At 42.1% G+C, this 19,517-nt stretch overlaps 1 protein-coding gene across 21 annotated transcripts in view; it reads left to right on the top strand.

Annotated features, from left to right (window-relative positions):
* Positions 1-19,517, top strand: part of KALRN (kalirin RhoGEF kinase) — a 695,573-nt gene that overhangs the window by 465,689 nt on the left and 210,367 nt on the right. For 10 of the 21 annotated variants that reach the window (XM_032149970.2, XM_032149968.2, XM_032149966.2 and 7 more), the window contains one exon: positions 17,255-18,705. The exons of the other annotated variants lie outside the window; for them this stretch is intronic. In XM_032149970.2, coding sequence (XP_032005861.1) covers positions 17,255-17,317 — 63 coding nt within the window. In that variant the 3' untranslated portion in view covers positions 17,318-18,705. Of the gene's footprint in view, positions 1-17,254; positions 18,706-19,517 lie in introns of those variants that run through there. 21 annotated transcript variants of the gene reach the window in all.

The raw sequence follows: 19,517 nt of genomic DNA, 5'->3' as shown, positions 1-19,517 counted from the left end.
TGATGGATATCTGCTGAATCCTTTCCAGCTAATGGTACAAAAGCAGCCATCCAGACATGTCCAGGTTGGCTGGAGAGAGGGAGATTGAAGTGAAATTGACTTGCTGGTACTCTTCTCTGAAAAAATTATAAGGGAAGGAACACTGCTGAAACCTTTCAGGCTGGTGTGTGGTTTGAAGAGGAACTTCAGTAATAAGCTAATGTGAGCTGAGGTGCAATGTGGGCTGATAATGGTGATATGCCAAAGAAGAACAAGGAAATACCTGGAGAACCCCTGAGATTTTCGGATATAATTCAATGGTTTTTAAACCCTGAATTATCACATCAATGTAGTGGGTCATGACCAATATTTTGTTTTACCATTTGGGAAGGAAGGCTTGGGTGGGAGATGGTAAGGATCCAACTAAGGGGAAATTCAAAGGATTCCTGCAGTGTCACTGCTGCTTTAATAATAAGCCGTAGCATGATGCCAGTTAACAACAGGCAGGGCAGCCTGGCTGCAGGAGCCTTCTGAGAACAGACCTCCTGTAGAGCCTTACCTGGTTTATCAGAACTGACAATTTTATCACCTGCACACTGGGAGGCCACTAGATGCAAGGGCAGTAGCCAGAGAGAGGAACCACTCCCTGCACCAGGGGACGCCTAGCTCCTGTGTTGGCATATTCCCACCCACTTCGTTCATGAACTGTGCAGAGGCCCTACCTACTCTACAGCAGATGCTGTTCTCCATGCTAGGAGTACAGCAGTAAATGAGAAGAGGCCCTGCCATCTTCCAGCTTACATTCTGGTACATACAAAACCAGAAACAGAAAGGATGGCCATTTCTAGTCTTCTGCAAATTGCATCAGAGATAAAAGACTGCTTGGTTTTTCTTCTGAGAAAAAGTGGGCTAATGCTGCAACTGAAAGGACTTGAATTAGATGTAACACATTATTTTCCCTGTAGGGATTAGTGCTTATGGAGGACAGATGACTGAGAGAAAAATGGAATGTCTTTTTACTTAAATGGGCTCACAAATATGAAAAAAGCAAAACAAAACAAAAACAGAATAGGGATGGAGTTAGGACAACTCAAAGCTCAAAGGAGAGCACCCTAGGTCCCATCCCCTAGAAGCAGTCTTCGACTGAGATTCCTATGCATGTGATTTAAGGATGTGCTCCTAAGGGGGGAAAGAGGGAAGGGAAGCAGGGTCCAGTGGGGAAGGAGTGAAGGCTAGTCCCTTCCAGAGCGCTGCAGTAGGAATTGCACGGAGTTTGCCCTGCCTTGAGGCAAGGGGGCCAGCCGTTTGTGTCAGTTGTGAGCTGTGAGCAGCCAACAGGCACAAAAGCTGGGATATGGGTGCCCTGACAGGAAAGGGGATCTGGGTGGGCTGCCAGTAGTGTCTGTTGCAGGGAGGAAATGTGATGTAAAAGAAAGGGGATGGGTTTTGAGATCAGGGATGGATTCAATCCCCAACTAGGTACCAGCTGCATGACCTGAGTGGTCCTTTAATCACTTCATACCTCCATCTCCTCATCTGTGCAATGAAGGCAGTGATTTATACTTCCTGGGATTTTGAAGGACTAGCTGAGATCCTATATGAAAGAGCACAGAAGACCTGGTGTAGGTCACTGCCCAGGGGACTGCGGGGCACTCCTGTGCAAGAAAACAGGCAGCAACATGCCCCCTAGAGTTTCAAGGGGCCACAGACCACTGTGTTTTGCCACTGAAGAGAAAACCAAACATCTGGAAATGTGGAGACCTGGCAGCATTAGGATTGATAAAAATCTTAGCAGTTCACATGGTAATATTTTTCACTTGACACATTCTTAAAAACCATCAAGATGGTCCATCCAAGACTGGGCTTGCAACATGTTGCTGTGACAGCATGTTAGGTTTAGCTGTGGCCCCTGGACAGTGGCACCACACACTGGAGATCCAGACCATTAAATGTGCTATCTTAAAGGCAGGAAAAATGGGATATGTCTCTGGGAAAAATTCCTCAGCACTAGTATTACTCTTCCCTTTGTCTCAGTGGGGCTGGAGGGGCCCATGAAATATTTCCTATTAGGGAGAGATTATGCTGCCTCCCATTTAGTAACAAAACACTTCAAACCCTTAAATAAATACCTGAAAAGTGTATATAATTGCACTTCCTGTCACCAGGGCCTGGAGTAGATATATCTGACGTTTAAACTTGGGCTTTATAATATAGCTGCGTAATCTCAAGTCTCAGTCAAATCCCACACCTGACAGCATATAGGATTAGAATTGCTGTATAAATCCGATAGAAACACTCTGATTTTTCTCAAGGACTTGATAGTCACTCCAAAGTAGGAAAAATACCATCTCCACTCTAAGCCCAAATTGTGATTTCGTTTTTTTAGCTTTCTTAATAATTCAAGTCCAGAGCTAGGTTTGAAAATAACTTTCTTCCTAGTATAGTTCCTTTGTTACTTTTATCTGTGGTAGGCAGGTGGCTGGAGGAGGAGGAGAAGGAGCAGAGAGCAACAAAATGCGGAGGTTTCTGTGGTACTCGGTATGCCTGCAGCTCCCCGCCTCTGGCTGCCCTCTCACCTCCCAGAAGCACAACTCCATCCTCTCCTCAGAGACATTCGACACAGTACAAATGTGTGGGCTTTTCAGAACAAGTTGATGAAGTGTGAGGAATCAAAGTCACAGGTTTTCCTCTAAGTGAAAGTTCCTCAAATAAATGACTGGCTTCCAGCTGTTGCATACCACCAAAGGGTATGAAATATACTTTGCTGAAAAATACAGCCTAGGTTCACAGGGCAAAATATTTCATATCGGCATAATTTTACTGAATATTTTGATTTATATTCCATAGCTTGAAAACCTCCCTCGAGAAAACCCATCGTTAAAATTGCCAATCGTCTGCAAAAGCAAGTAAGTTTCATAAAATATAGCAGACAGTGAGTACTTTGCTGAACACACGCAGCTTGCAGGAAACCTCGGAAGTGCTCTCGTGGTACTCAGAGCACTTGGACCCGCATAAAAATTTGTTTCAGGTTTATACAAGTACTTGTACAGAAATAGGGACACTGGAAAAGGTGATTTGCCAGTAGATGAGATCTACATGTGATAGCTGCAAGGGTAACCAGAGACTAGATCTGATTCATGTGAGTTTGGAATTTGAAATCATGGAATCTTAGGAAGGAAAGGAACCTTAGAGATCATGTAGCCCTCTTCCTTCATCCCGTTTAAAAAAAAAAAAAAAGTGACTTGCCCAGAGTCATGAAGCCACTTAACGGCAGACCTAAGACTCAAAACCAGGTCAATCTCCTGCCTGGTAAGTTGGATTAAAAGCAGTACTTTTGTAGTAACCTTGATGGTTCAGCTCGTTGATCTTTGCAACAGAAAGGAAACCCTACTATTACCGCCCCCATCCACCCACTATGCTGAATGTCCTTGCATCACCTCCCACTCTGCCCCAGCAAATCCACAGCAACACAAAGTAAATTACAAAGTGGTTCTGTAGCCCAGTCCAGGGGCTTCAGGGTTGGCATGTGGCAAGTATTAATGCCTATCACAGACTCATTGATGCCAAGTACTCGTGACTCAAATCATAGCCTTGGTGGGAGTGTGATTCTGCCCTAGACAGAATCTTCCAGCTTCTCAAGCAAATTCTGGTTGGGCTCTGAGAGCTTGGCAGTGAGCACTGGGATATGGCAAGGCTGATCCCTGCTTCAGAGCTGCCTGGGAGTACTGAGCTGCCAGAACCAGTTCAGCCCCGCCACAGCCCAACTCAAATTGAAATCTACTTTATTATTAAAGTTTTGGTGGAAGGAGAAAGCAAATCTGAGAGCAAGCCAAGATGTTAAAGTGGATTAGCTGGAGACAGTCCAAGGCAAACAAGACTCAAGTGAGTACACTTGCAGTTCTGCCAGGAGAAGGGGTACAAGAAGGGAGATGGCATGGATGGAGGGAGGGGAGGGGAGAGCAAAGCTTGGAGCCTGCAGGGAGAGAAGTGGTGGCTTTCAGGGCAAGGATTTTACTGGAGTGTTCTGCACAAACCTTTTGATATATCACTTACCCTTTCTTCCTTCTGTATCAATTAAAGAGAAAAAGTTATTTTCATAGAGAACAAAATGACTGAATCCACATTGTCAAAACCAATGGTAGGGGAAACAGGGAATGGGAAATTTTGTTCTTCAAGAGTTGAGTTCCAGGATGACTAGAAGTGATATTGGGAGTGTGGTACCTAGAGGCAAGCTCTTCTGGTAGGCATGAAAATAAACTTAAAAACTTTAAGCAGAAGGAGTTGGGCATGGTGGTTTGCACCTGTAATCCTACTACTTTGAGAGGCCAAGGTGGGTGGATCAGCTGAGTCTAGGAGTTCAAGACCAGCCTGGGCAACATGGTGAAACCCTATCTCTACAAAATATATATACAAAAATTAGCCAGGCATGGTGGCACATGCCTTAGTCTCAGCTCCTAGGGAGGCTGAGGTGGGAGGATTGCTTGAGCCCAAGAGATCGAGACTTCAGTGAGCTGTGATTGCACTACTGTACTCCAACCTGGAGTGAGACCCTGTCTCAAAAAAACAAACAAAAAATAAAACAAGAAATCTTTAAGCAAAAATTTGCTAGACAGGAACCTCTGGAGCCAAAGCAATGTAGAGTAGGTGGGGCAGGCTGGAGGTGGCTTTGAAGCTGTGGCTCTGCTTTCGCTGGAGCTCCCTTTACCTTATGTGCGGTGGTATAAAACATAACAATGTCATCTGTGGCCATAACATAGAATTCTTGGAAAGATCTTGTTAACCAGACAAGTGGAAAAATGTAACTCTTTTTTGTGATCTTGAGCTTGGGTTGAAAATTCCTGCCTGGGTTTCACCTACCTGGCAGTTTAGTGTCACTTCATCACTTCTAGTGACTACTGCCAAACTGTTTGCCACAACCAAAGTGGCAGATGGATGATAGGAGTGGGCGAATACATGGGTTTGTGAGGTGAAACCTTCCCCATTGCTAAAAAGCCAGCTTTGTCAAGAGAAACAAGTTCGAAGATCCTCTATGATGAAACAGTGAGGACGTAATGTTTGGCTCAGGGCTTCTTCCAGGAGTAGTCAGTAGTAGCAGATGCCAGTTAAGGGCAGCTTGCCTCAGGCTTGAGAGCTCTTCTTTTGGGGAGAAAACTGCTAAAAGAAGATGCAGAACTGTATAGATCGGACCAGGACAGATGTCCACTCCTATTTTCAACCAGACACTTGCCCCACTACTAATCAGCCTTCTCATTCTTCTCCCGCCATGTCCCATGCAGATATGGCCCTGGTTGTGTTGAGCATTCATGTTCTCATATCAGGCTGGCAGTTTGTTTTCAGTCTTTCCCATTTGTAGGAACTTATAAAAGTTGAGTCTTACATGTTCAGAATGTTCAGATAGTCTTATTTTTTTTTTCTTTAAGAACTCTAGTTCTTTTTGAAATTGCTAATTGCAGAGAGAGGTACACATTAACTAGAATTTCAGGAGAGATGCTTTCTGCATGACCCCTGCTGATCCTGGCTAAAGAATGCTTTGTGAATGCTCCTATATACATTGCTCTCTGCCCTGTGGCAACTGCAAGGGCTTAAACACCCCTTTGAATGTTATGATGTGCTGGAGGAAAACCTAGGTTCTATTTTTTTACTACGTCTGTACCCTGTCTCCTGCTAGCTAGTGTCCTTTCTGCAAAAATAGAATTTTTAAAGTTTCACTTACTGTTTGCTGTTCCTCATTTACACATGGAAAACAGATTGGCTTAGTGAGCAATAGAAGATATTAAAAATTCATTATCTTTTCCTTTACTTGGGATTTTCATGTAGGCTGTCTTTTTATCTCATTTACTAATTAATTCATCAGTCATTTTCTGAGCTTCTACCATGTGCCAGGCACTATTGTAGACACAGAGGATATGGCAATGAAGAAAACACACACAGCACCCTGGTTTCCTGCTTAGACCTTTCCCTGCTGTGCTGATAGCCTGAATATGCCCAATTTTGAGACATTTCAGATTATTGTTTGAAAAAAAAGAAAAATTCTTCTTGAAAAAGGATTTGAAGCTATATGGAGTGGGTGTAGTTTGTTAAAGAGAGGTACTTCAAGTCATGGAACCTGAAATCTGTAACTTACTTCACCTCCCCACCCCACTTCATCCTGGCACCCCCCAAAATGAGAACGGTCACAGTTCTTAGGCCTTTTCCCACACAGTCTCTTAAAGGGGAATGCTTATTGCATTAATTTAAAAAATTCTTTAAAAATCTTAAAAGAGAAAGACTTCTAGAATATGTTCTCTGACATTTAAATTTAAGACAATACTGCCAACAGGGGAATATGAAGTCCAAACCATGAAATTTGCTGTTATTTGGAGGGCAAACTACTAGGAACTACCACTGATACATGCCCAAACAGAAAACTCTGTTAACACAGAAGAATGAAATTAGGCAGGATAGAAAATTATTTCAAGTATATTGGTACACTGAACTCATTCTTTTATTCAACAAAATTTAATTGTGTCCATTGATGACCAGATACCACGGAGATTCAGAATATATCAAAACAACTTCTGTTTCTGACCAGTCTTCTGAGTTCACACCCCAATTGATAATATGTGATAGTATGTGATGATAGGGTGGCTGTATACATGTTATATGTATTTATGAAGTGAGACAGTTGTACTTAGCACTTCCTTTAAGCCAGTTGTTGTGCTAGGCCTCAGAGAAGTTACAAAGATAAATGTGCCAGATGAGATACACATTTACCACCCAATATGTTACATTTAAACCGGAAGCATACTTTTTGAAAGATAACTTTCACCTGGGAACCAAAGAAGACTTTTACATCAGAAGTGAAATTTGAGCTTGGCCTTGAAGTTCATCTTCCTTTCTGTTTTTCCTTCTTTGTATCAATTTTGGTCCTAAAATATTTATTCTATATTATTTTTTAATTGAAATGTACAGTATTTATATTACCTAACTGAAAGTTATGGGTCAATCTGATTAAATGTTACTTACCATCTTATTTCTATAGATAAAATGTATTCCTAAGTATAAACATCTGATTTATATCGAACTTTCTAAATTTTTCAAAATGCAAAATATATATGCAAAAATGTCCAAACAGAACTGAACAGTTTAATGGGTAATTATAAAGTGAACATAGATGTAAAAACCATGCAGGTCATGAAATAGAATATTGTCAGCTTTTCAGAATCCCCCTTTGTGCCCCTCCCTGGTCACAACCCTGGAGGTCACCATTCTCCTTGCATGCATAATAGTGTCTTTACTTTTTTTATAATTTTACCTTCTATGCAGGTATCCCTAAACAATTTCATCTCAATGTGGCTGTTTTTATATGACTAGAATCATTCTACATATATCCTTTTGTGTCTCGCTTCTGTTGCTCAACACTTATTTTTATGGGATTCATTGATGCTGATGTGTATAGTTCATTCATTTTCATCATTATATAGTATTCCATTGTGTGAGTATACCACAATGTATCCATTCTGTACATGCAATGTTTGGGGCCATTGTGAACAGTGCTGCTATGGATATTCTGGTATACATACCCCCATGCATGTGTACTTGAATTTCTCTAGGGTGTAAAACTAAAAGTAAAATTGTTAGGTGATAGGATGTGTGTGTATATTTTCACCTTTACTTGAAGATGTCAACTATTTTTCAAAGTGCCGATACCAAATTTACACTCCTGCCAATATATATGAAGTTTTCCATTGCTCTATATCCTCACCACTACTTTGTATTGTTAGACTTCAAAATTTTTACAGATCTGGTGGATGTGTATTGATATCTACTTATGGCTTTAATTCGTGTTTCCCTGCTTACTAATCAAGTTAAACATCTTTTCCTATTTGTATCGGGCCTTTGATTTTCTCTTTTATAATGTCCCTGGTTCGAGCTTTTACCTGTGTGTACAGTGGGTTGTTTGGCTTATTTATTTTTAGAAGTTCATATATTCTGGATATTAGTCCTTTGTTGGTCATGTATGTAATATGTTTCACCCTCTGGCAAATCTTTTCATTCTCCTTATTGTGTCTTGATAAACACATATAATTTGATACTCTGAAGGCTATACATTGATAAGTTAGAGGCTCATCTGATGTGACATATGAGGCATCTCTTACATTTTGTATTTTTTTTTTTTTTTTTTTTGAGACAGAATCTTGCTCTGTCACCCAAGTTGGAAGTGCAGTGGCGCAATCTTGGCTCACTGCAACCTCCACCTCCCGGGTTCGAGCAATTCTGCTGCCTCAGCCCCCAGAGCTGTTGGGATTACAGGTGCACACCAACACACCCAACTAATTTTTGTATTTTTAGTAGAGATGGAGTTTCACCATGTTGGCCAGGCTGGTCTCAAACTCCGACCTCAAGTGATCCACCCACTTCAGCCTCCCAAAGTGCTGGGATTACAGGCATGAGCCACTGCTCCCAACCACATGTAGTATTTTAGGGTACAGTTCACCATTTGTTTCTCCACAGAATAGTGTACCAACATGGAAACTTAATATATAATGCAAGTTTGTTAATCGTTAAGTATGCCTCTGTTTTAATGAAGGAATAAGAAGTTGACTTTTTAAAATTAATGTTTGTTACATTTCACTCTATACATTATATGCAGGTAATAGAGATGCAGCAATGAAATATGCTAGAAAAAAGTTATTAAATTTGTTCATTTTGGATCTTAGATGTCTGACAAACAGCCAAAATCAGGAAGAAACTAGCAAAACTAAATATCTGTTGCTCACAGGAAAGCCTTGCAAATCTTAATTTTATATATAATCCTTATGATCTTTGCCATCTAGTTACTCAACCCAAAGGATATTAGAAGACGAGAAAGTTGCTTCTCTATAGGCACATGTATTGCCACAAAGGCTAAGCTGTTGACAGCAAGGGAGGATACAGAAAAGCTATGAAAGCAAAAGCTGCTGGAGGAACTAACTACAATTGTGTGGTTCTATTTAGTGAAGCTGTCAGGAGTGCTATATGGCTGGGTGTGTTCTGAGGTCATCACTTGTATTTCGCACTACACCAGAACAAACAAGCACAATGTGATGTGTTTGGCATTGTGGGCAAGAGACAGATCTAGAAACTGGGACGAAGTGTAATTAAGAAAACCAAAGCTTCCAGTTTGGGAAGATCAGAGAATGTTCCACATTAGATTTTACTGAATGGGTAGAATTTATCCAGGCAAGATTAGTGTTGGGAACAAGGAGGAAGATCATTCCAAATGGATCAAACAGCAAGAGAGAGGGTTAAGGGAGAAACGAGAATATAGGGTTAGTTTGGGGCATGAAGAGTCAGTATGCCTGGTTCAAGTTCAGGGTTTGTGAATTAAGGGTTGGGAAATAAAACTGGAATGATTGGCTGAGTCACATCATGGCAGATGCTGAACACCATTCAGAGGAATTTAGACTTTATTGAGTAGCACACAAAAAAATGCTGAGGGTTTTTTTTTTCAGCGTGATGATTATAGAATTACGTTTATCTTCACCTTGATGCATCATTGTCCTTTATTCTTTCATTCTCTAGCCTCCAAAACAGTCTATTGTTAGTCCATCCAAAAGCTCTGGATCTCCTCCTTTGTAGCTGCCTTCAGTGTATCAACTCAGCACCTCTTCTCCTTCTCATATTGTCAAACACCTCCTTTTCCTCTGCCGTCTAATGCTTATTTGTTACCTCATGCTCCCAGTGAGAACTGCTCTTGAACTTCTACTCCTGAATCTTCTTTCTTTAAAACTCCCCCCTTCTTCAACAGTAGTTTTTTGTTGCTTCACTTCTGATGTCTATGATCAAAATTCAAAACACAAGAGTGTGTCTCTGAAGTGACTGTACTGCTAATGCCAATTTCATATTCACTTACCCATTCATTCTCCACATTTTTTTCTGAGTACCTACTAGGTGCTAAGTGCTGCTCTAGGGTGGAGACGCGGCAGGGAAACAAAACAGGCCGGTTTTCATATCTGGAAATGCCCACTGCTCTCCACATTAATCCATGCCCTGCCCCTCATCCCCACAGAGCCACTTACACTAATATTGCCCCTCTCCTCTCCCCTTCCTCTAGTCAAACATTATTCTTTAACATTCAGGGCATACATTGCCCTGAATTTACTTTGCATTTGCCATGTTGCTTAGCATAAAGCTGTACTCTTAACAATGAGTTGAACACTCTCTGTTCCTAGTGCTTGCCTTTCACCCTGGGATCCAGCACTGTATGTCCAACTGTCTATGACATAACTGCATTTGGATGACCTCTTGCATTCTACTCAACAGAACTGAAACTAAACTCATCATATACCACATCCTTGATCTACTCTTTTCTCAGATTCCGTCCACAGCTTTGTCTGTAGACGTCGTGGCCCTCCTCCACTCTGTATCCTCTTGCTCAGGTGACTTCCACTGAAGGACTCTCATGATAGCACATTCCTCAGCCTGCTGCATATTTTGTATAATAGGCAAGGTCTGTCCCTGGGAGCTTCTAGAGGAAGAGCATGGCTCCCAAACCACATAGCACTTTCTAGGACCTAGAGCCTCCAGTGAGCAGGCCCCTTCCCTCTGCCCCTGCTCCTCCCCTGGGTCCCAGGTAGTCTACAAACCTCTCCTCCAATGTGTGTTTTCCAGTACATGTGTGATCAGCTTCAGTAAAAGATAATGATCTCACAATTGCCTTCATCTACCAAACTCTACTGCATCACTGTGTCTCCAAAATTATTTATCTGTCCTGAGAGGTACATTTCTGACCTCAGGAAAGTATTGCTGGAACACATCTTCATCATTCCAGTGATTACTGGAATCCCATCCCTCAGCACTTTGTGAGACTGTATCTCCTTCTGGTTTGCTATTGTTTCTCATGGGTTAGTTTTTAATCTCAACCACTGAATCACAAGATCCATGAAGACAGGCTTATGATTGCTACTGTGTATTACCTGCAGTACACTGAGGTAGAAGTAGCTTTTCACAGAAAGAGCACAAACAGTAATTTGAATGATATGTTTTATGTATATATCTCTGGTTTGTGTATATTTATGAATTTGTGTGTGTGTTCCTCAGTGTGTTTCCCATATACTCTGTAAGAAGTATTCATCTATGTGGTTTGAGGGGCAAGAACTTGGATATTTTCCCTGGCCATTAGGCCAGTGACATAAACTAGTAAGTCGGGTCCTCCACAAGCTCATGACTGTCGCTGGCGCAATACAGGGCTTACCTGAGCTGTAGCCTGGAGTTATTTTTGCCCCCACTTCCTGTTCTCTCTCAATATGAAAGACTAATTTTGCTTTTAAACATGAAGGGGGTGGCCAGGTGCAGTGGCTCACGCCTATAATCCCAACACTTTGGGAACCTGAGGCAGGTGGATCGTGAGGTCAGGAGTTTGAGACCAGCCTGGCCAACATGGTGAAACCCTGCTGCTACTGAAAATACAAAAAATTAGCCAGGCGTGGTGGCACACGCCTGTAATCCCAGCTACCCAGGAGGCTGAGGCAGTAGAATTGCTTGAACCACAGAGGCAGAGGTTGCAGTGAGCTGAGATCACACCACTGCACTCCAGCCTGGGGAACAGAGCAAGTTTCTGTCTTGGAAAAATAAAAAATAAAAACAATTAAAAATTAAAAAAAATATATGAAGGGGGAATATGTATGTGCACAAATGTGTTTGTATGTGTGTTTATGCATATGTACATACATATGTATGTGTATGTATGTATGCATATATGTATATATGAAGAAAATATACCAAAATGTAAATAATGGGTATTTCTGGGTGATGTCTTTTTTAGTTTTTGTATTATGTCTTACAATAAGACATAATAAATTTAACAAAAACCTAATATTATTTTTTAAAGACCAGAAAGGAACAAGACTATCAGATAGTTGCTGGGGTCCACCCTCTGCATGAACCAAGGGTGAGGGACGAGCAGGTGCCTAGCAGAGAACAGGGTGATACGCTTCTCAGGACCTTGGGATTCAAGAAGGCGGTCAGAGAGTGAATTCAGGCTGACTTGCAGGACTGGCAGAGGTTGTGAGCTGAAGAACTGGCAACTTTGTTTGGTTGTGAAGGTCAGGAGCCTTGGACTGTGAAAAGAAAGAGAAAGAAAATCCAAGGGGTAGGGGGCTGGGAGCAGGAAGAAGTTCTTGAAGGTTTTCCCCAAAACTCAGCAGTTTAGAGACCTGTGGAAAAGGGGAGGAAAAGCTTGAAATATAGCTTCAAATTCATAAGACATTTTCATGAAGAGATATGCAGTGGGAGAGAGAAGCAGACGTGTTTCTGGTTTGGTGTTTACTTTCTGTAATTCCAGAGGGAGGGGTCCCCAGAGTGACTCAGCATGGGGACACGGGGACCGAGGTCAGGAGGGCACAGAGAACACCCACTAGGGAAAGCATTTGCCAGTGTGTGAGCAGCAAGCTTTCAAACAGGAGGCGGGTCAAGACAGCTCCCCCGACCCCATTACCCTCTCTTCCCTCCTCTTCCACAGTCTAAGGACAGAGGGAAGGTTTTCTGGTAAAGAAACTATTTCTAACCTTTCTAAATTGGAAACAAACAAACAAAAAATGACATGAAACAAGTATTTTCCAGGATGTCTCTCCCACACTGCCTAGGTTCAGAGTTCTCTCCGAGGGTTCCCTGAGCAGAGGGAAAAATGGAAAGAGTAAAAACAGAGATTGAATGTTGCTGGCTGTGGCTGCTGTCTTTGCACTGGGGTGGTGGTGTGGAAGTGGGCGTGGCCAGCCTGTCACTCAGGAGGCAGCATAACAGGTGGGCATACCTCCGCACCACCTACGAGGCCTTCCTGCTCATCGCTGATTGCTCAGCCAGGCTGTCTTTATCAGTAACCTCCTTATAGAATTTGGGAAGAAGAGCCCTGGGGTCAACATGAGCAGCAAACACAAACACCTAGATTCAAAAGGAGACCCTTCAGGCAGAGTAGGATGCATAATAAAACAAATAAGAAGGTTGCAAAAATTAGTCCTTGAAAAGAGCTGACCTGAAAGTGTGTTTCATGGTATTAATTTATGTCTTCTCTCTATGCAGTATTTAATATTTTTGTTACTGTGTATCTCAGTTTTTAATTCTGATGGCTGCATCAAGTGATATTTCCAGTCTGGGCTCTGGTTTGAAACTTGAGGTAGAGAAAGCCTTTTTAAAACCAGTTATTATAGTATTCGCAGAGTTTCTCTGTAGGTAATGAAGGAACGCAATACATAAAGTCCCTGCCAAGGACAGAATCCCCCACCCCATCTAATGGAAGAGATACAGGCCTTTCCCTAAGAAGTCACTGCTATAATTGGGCAGGCAGAGAAAAACACAAAGGCTGCCTGCAAGCAAGCCATCCAGAGGTTAAGCAACTGACAGTAACCATTGCCTTTCTTACTGAACTCCTAATATGAGCCTGGCATTTTACATGTACTCTCTCCTGTCATTCCCACAACAGTTCTTCAAGGTAAGTATCATTATCCTCATTTTGCAGATGAGGAAAATGTCACTCCAAGAGGTTGAACAATTTACCAAGGGTCACACAACCAGAAAGTGGCAGAGATGAGATTTGAACCCAGGTGTTTCTGATATCCATTATGCACACTGCCTTCCACTGGCCAAGTCCACTAAAGAAAACAATTGGATGATTCAGGCAAAAACACACAAAGCAACATTTTGGCCCAAATAATATAAGTTCTATCAGTTCCCTCTCTTCATCAGCTGAATAAAACACACTTGAATTTAAAAACCAAGAAAATTCTGTGTTCCATGTATTGTCTGTTAATCACTCATTGTCTTCTGTGCCAAGCAGAGCATGGCATAAGTCAGGAATTTAGAGGAGGCTGTTTATTCTGTCTTAGCCATACGAATAGCAATTCAAGCACATCCCTGCCTCCATGGTTTTCTAATCTATCAGACAAAAAACATTGGAAACATACAGCCGACTGAAGATGCATTTGAAAATCTATTGCAAAATAACTGGCTGAAATTCGTAGTGGAACAAGAAAAGGTATAATATAATAAACATGTTCTCCTTTTGTGGCTATTTTTCTATCACTGGATGTCCAATGAATGCAAAACGTCTCACTGTAGCTCAGCTCTTATTCCAAGAGTCTAACATTAGAATGGGGCCTACAGTATATTCAGTAAACAGCATTTATATGAAGGAGTCTGTACATGAATAGGGAGAGATAGGGGAAATTTTAGCATACCATCCCCTCATAAAAAAGAATGCTGAGAAGGTTTGGTTAATAAAAGCCACTGTCTTATAAACTGGGTCTCACTGATTCTTGCCCCTCATGGAAAATGCCAAAGACAAGTGCTTCTGGACAATGTGCGCTGGAAAATGTGAAAATGTACTTGATATACTGCAAAACTCAGCTTTTCCGATGTTGGAGTGATTGGCATAAAGAAAAGACCTCTATGCTAAGCATTCCAAGGCAAGTGACCCTTAGAATTACCGGGCAAATATTTCAAAAAGTTGATCTCAGGCTCTACACTGGCCTACGGAATCAGAAAGCCAAAGTATAGAGTTATTGGATATGAAATGTATATGAATTCTAAGCTGAGAGCTGTTTTCTCAAACAAGAGAAATTATTAGCATTTCAAAAAAGAATTTTAATGGTCTCTTTTTCACATTTCCACTTAAACTTTTTCCACTAGTCCTTGCCCTAGGCCAGATTTTTGAAAAATCATCTCAGTAATGTCATGAATGACTATCGTTTTTAAAGTTAAGAGCTATGCATTGATGTTTAGGTTAACCACTCTCTTAAGGTACCAAGTGGGCTATATAAAATAATGGCTTCCTGGATAACTGTGTATGTATTTTCTCAGGGCTTAAGGGAGCAAGTGTTCAGTATCACCTATATGAGCTTATCACCTATTTCCTATTTCTCACACATCAAACCATCATGAGAAAGATTTGTGGATATACAGAGATCATCATAGCTTAAGGTTTCAAAGGGGATAAGAAATTTTCTTTAACCCCCAATGGATATATATAATGAAGTGACCCAAACCACTTCAGGTTAGGTCCTCAGGGACAGGATAGATTCTTATGTGAGGAATGCTTTCCAAGATTTTTAGAATACACAAACATACAAATGTACAAATATTATTTAGAAGATGGATTCTCCTTTAGAAGAGGCAACATGTACAGTGGTTAAGAACCGCTTTGAAGTCACACAAACCTTGGTTCAGATCTCACCCCCTCCACTTGCCAGCTGTATGATCCTGGGCAGGACTTCTCCAGGCCTCAGTCTGCAAAATGAGGGCAATGGTATTACCCACTCCATGAGGTTGTGGTGCAGATCATGTGAAATGATGCATGTGAAACACTCAGCACCTTGTCAGACGTGTGGTAAGCATTCAATAAATATTAGCTATTAATAAGAACAATAAAAATATTTTTAAACTGCTATCCTCTTCAGAATTTTAACAACCATATAAAGAGCAGAATGCCAAACTCAGCATTTATAAGACTATTAAATCCTGCCACTAAAATAAATTCTGTAGGCCTTGTAGCACATCTATATATATAAAAAAAAAAACCTGTTAATGACAGTGAATTATGGTGTGGGGGGGTCTAGCTAATCAGGACAGCTGATGCCACCTTCCATACTAATGACATTACACACAGAAAAAAATGTGATTTAAAATTCTTTTTTTTTCTCTCTTTCTTGTTGGTGTTTTGTTTGTTTGTTTTTTTAATTATACTTTAGTTCTAGGGTACATGAGACAGAGTCTCACTCCGTCACCCAGGCTGGAGTGCAGTGGTGCAATCTCGGCTCACTGCAACCTCCGCCTCCCGGGTTCAAGTGATTCTCCTGCCTCAGCCTCCCGAGCAGCTGGGATTACAGGTGCCTGCCATCACGCCCAGCTAATTTTTTGTATTTTTAGTAGAGGCGGGGTTTTACTGTATTGGCCAGGTTAGTCTCGAATGCCTGATCTTGTGATCCGCCTGCCTCAGCCTCCCAAAGTTCTAGGATTACAGGCGTGAGCCACCACGCCCGGCCGTGATTGAAAATACTTAAGCCACTTTTGCCCTGGTAAAGTTGGGCTCAGTGGGTGCACCGGTCCCTTTGCTGTGAGTTACTTCACAAATGCATGCGTATAGCTCCTGGCTTTCTTCAGAATCTTATCTCCTCTCTGAATCCTAAGTATACCTTATATTCCTGGAAGCTCAGGGTAACTGCCACTTCAGCTGGAGCTGAAGTATTTTCTCTCACTAAATGAACAGTTTTTGCCCAGCTGGAGTTCTTACAAGAGAGTTTCAGACTGTTTTTCTCATTTCCATGCAGCAAGTGTGATAGAACCTTTCACATCATGGAGCTGAGCGACAGTCAATGTGAGACTGTGAGATTATACTCTGGAATTGATCCTGAACTTTTCTTTTGGCCAAGAGCCATTGCTCTTTAGAATAGATCACTCTTCCAAGAGCACTACCTTCCTTGAGAGGTCATTTTTCTTAAGGAAACAGTGATTTCATTGCTTCAGATGGCCCAGTAGAGATGGTGTAAGCCATGCTGGATGTGGAAGCTGGGTCTCCAGCTTGGCTCCCCACTCGTTCACTCTCTCACTCAGGAATTCTCTCCCTCAGCCAGCCTTGCAGTCTACCCAAACCAGCTGCATGCCTTGGAAAAATTACAGATTGCCACCTGTCATGGTCCCTGGAAACACTTAAATCATGAATTTTAAGTCCATTACTGTCAACGATGTACTATATAAATGGGTAAACTTTTCTCAGTTTCTTTCTCCCAATTAAATGTTATATAGCAAGACTTGCTGGTGGTAGGGCACAGGGACCCTAAAAGAGCTTAAACAAGAAAACAAATAAAGGATATGAAATAAACACTATTATGATCACTGTCACTAGGACCTCGCATTTAATACATCCCCATTTCTATTATTCCTGACTACTCCTGCTTATGGGTCTGGAACGTTGGGAAGCCACTGCAGGACTGGTCTACTGGTATCTAATGGGATGAAAGCGTATGGATTTGACTTCCAACAAAGTTAGTAAAAGTGGTTCATCAGTGATCCTCCTCTGGATTGTGGACTTGGTGGGCTTCTTCTGAACCGTCAGACCAAGGAAAGTCTTACACACACTGTTTCCTCTATATCCTCTTCTACAAAATGATTGTGTATTTGTCAGGTTGCACTCTGCATTGGGTTACTAGAAATACAGTAGGTTTCACTGATGATTTAACTCTGTTTTCTATAAGGGCTACGGGATCTCATGCAGATTTTCGCAAAGTTATATGCAAATCACAGAGCCCGGCCCTTTTCTTAACAGGATGGCAACCTTGTTCCTCGGTGGCACCTGGGACCTGGAGATCCTTTCTCCACTTACGTTTAGCGCGCATCCTGGGACTTGTCCCTGCAGCTCACCGGGTTAGCCGTGGCACCGTTGGGACCTCCCACCAGGACTCCAATCACCCACCTCTCTTGAGACTTCTCTGGCAGGGCTGGTGTGGGGTGCAGCCTTTGTTCAGAGGGCAACATGTTCCAAGCAAAATCTCCCCACCTGGGCCATGGGCTCACCCTCGGGGCTCCCTTCTTCTCTACTGGGTGCAATTTGAGGTTGCTGAGCTTCTCTCCAAAGTCTAAAATGGTGGGGCAGTAGGGACCTGTGAGAGGCCCCATGGCCCAATGTACTTCCCCCAGATCCCACTCGGAACAGCAGGTACGCCCAGGCCCCTGCTGCCCTAGAGGTCTGCAACATGAGTGAAGAGGTTAATTAGAGGGACACACTTGTCTCTAAAGTTTTTCTCCAGGCTGAACATTTCTATTGTCAGTGGCCCCTAATCTGGAGAAACCCATCATTCTAATCCAGCTTGCATCCCCACATCATGAGAAAGAGGGAAGAAGAAGAAAGGATGATGTGTGGTAGAGAAGATAAGGGTTAACTTTAGCCTTTCCCAAACACTGGCAACAACCACTTCCTCAACAATTTTTCTATTTGCTTCAGCCTACCCAGATTTTTTCAGGTTTTTCTAGCTCCTCCATAACCTCACTCCCTCCCAAGGTCTCTGGTTCAAAGACCACCCTACCAGCCCCTATTTGCTTCAGGTTATCCTGTTGAGGGTGGGTGGGAAGAGTGAGAAGATATAAATGAAAAACTGGCCACATGTTGGTAATTGTTGAAACTAGAGGATGGTACATGGACATTCATTATACCATTCTCCCCACTTCTGTATATGTTTGCAATTTTTCATAATAAAAAATTTTAAAAGTCCTCCAGTTTCCAACACACTCAAGAGAGAGCCCCAACCCCAAACACAGAGTTTCATGGAAACCCCACACCAAGGCAAGAGGCAGAGATGATGATTCCATTTCATATATTAACTCATTTTCTAACTTTTTTTTAAAGGCCCACTGCTTTATTTTCAATAGATTAAACCTGATTTCTGAGAGGTCCTAAAGTTGGGCTTACTTCCCTGGCTGGGTTATGGGGGAGGGCAGGGTAAAGGGATCCTTAAAAAAGTTTACACTTCTATGTATCTCACAATCTTATTGTGAGGATGTGACTTGTTCAGTGTTCTGAACTTTTCGAAGGAATCGTGCTCTCATTGCAAAGTGTCATTCTCTGGAATTGCACCTGGCTCAGGAAAGGACTGTCTTTGTACTTGAATTTAAATCCAATGGAGAACTTTAACACGGGCATTTGCATGACTGAGAATTGCTGCTGTCTTTTTTCCGTATGTCACTTTCTTGAATGTGTTCTAATAAAATGATTCTAAAGCAGGCTGTTGATATACAGTGATTTATAAATACTTTCTGTTGAGTGCTGAGGCCCTTAATTCTCTGCCAAGAATCCTTCCCATCCCACTTTCCAGAAAGCTCTGTCAAGCTGGGGACAGATGCAATGAGCGTGTGTCCGGCATGATGGCGGCACCACTGCAATTGCAGCACTAATGAGAATCATATCAGCCACAGCAATTTTGTCTTCTGGTTGTCTAGCAACAGAATTTGTTTTTCAGAATAAAGATAATCATAGGTAGAACAGGAGTGTGGTGGGGGGAAGGCAGAGGAGGGGCAGGGCAGGAACAGGAGTATAATTGACTCCACCAGGGAGGGAGTGAGCGAGCAGGGTAGAAGGGAGAGAAAAGCAGCCAAAAAGAGAGACAGGCAAAGTTCAAACTTGCTTTTTTCAGTGGTAGTCCTCAGCACGTTCAAGTGATAATCAAAGGTTCAATTTTATTTACAAAATTAAACCTTTTGATATCAAGCTATAGCAATTTACAAATCTCGAAATCTCATTAGGCAAACTGGAAGCAAAAGGGAAATATATATATATCTCTGAAGGTAGATATTTTGAGAAACACTTTTTATCCTAATCTTTATGCCCCTCCAGCCAAGACTAGCTAGGGCAGGAGTCCCCAACCCCTGGGCTGCGGACTAACTAATGCCTGATGATGCAAGATGGAACAGTTTCATCCCAAAACCATCCCCTACCCACCCCCTCGCCCCTCCTATTCATAGAAAAATTGCCTTCCATGAAACCAGTCCCTGGTGCCAGAAAGGTTGGGGACCACTGAGCTAAGGCACTCCCATGA

This window comes from Hylobates moloch, unplaced genomic scaffold, assembly GCF_009828535.3.
Source record: "Hylobates moloch isolate HMO894 unplaced genomic scaffold, HMol_V3 SCAFFOLD_4, whole genome shotgun sequence".
In the NCBI taxonomy this organism is placed as follows: domain Eukaryota; kingdom Metazoa; phylum Chordata; class Mammalia; order Primates; family Hylobatidae; genus Hylobates; species Hylobates moloch.
Note: the sequence above shows the minus strand (reverse complement) of the source record. Positions and strands in the feature narration are given on the sequence as shown.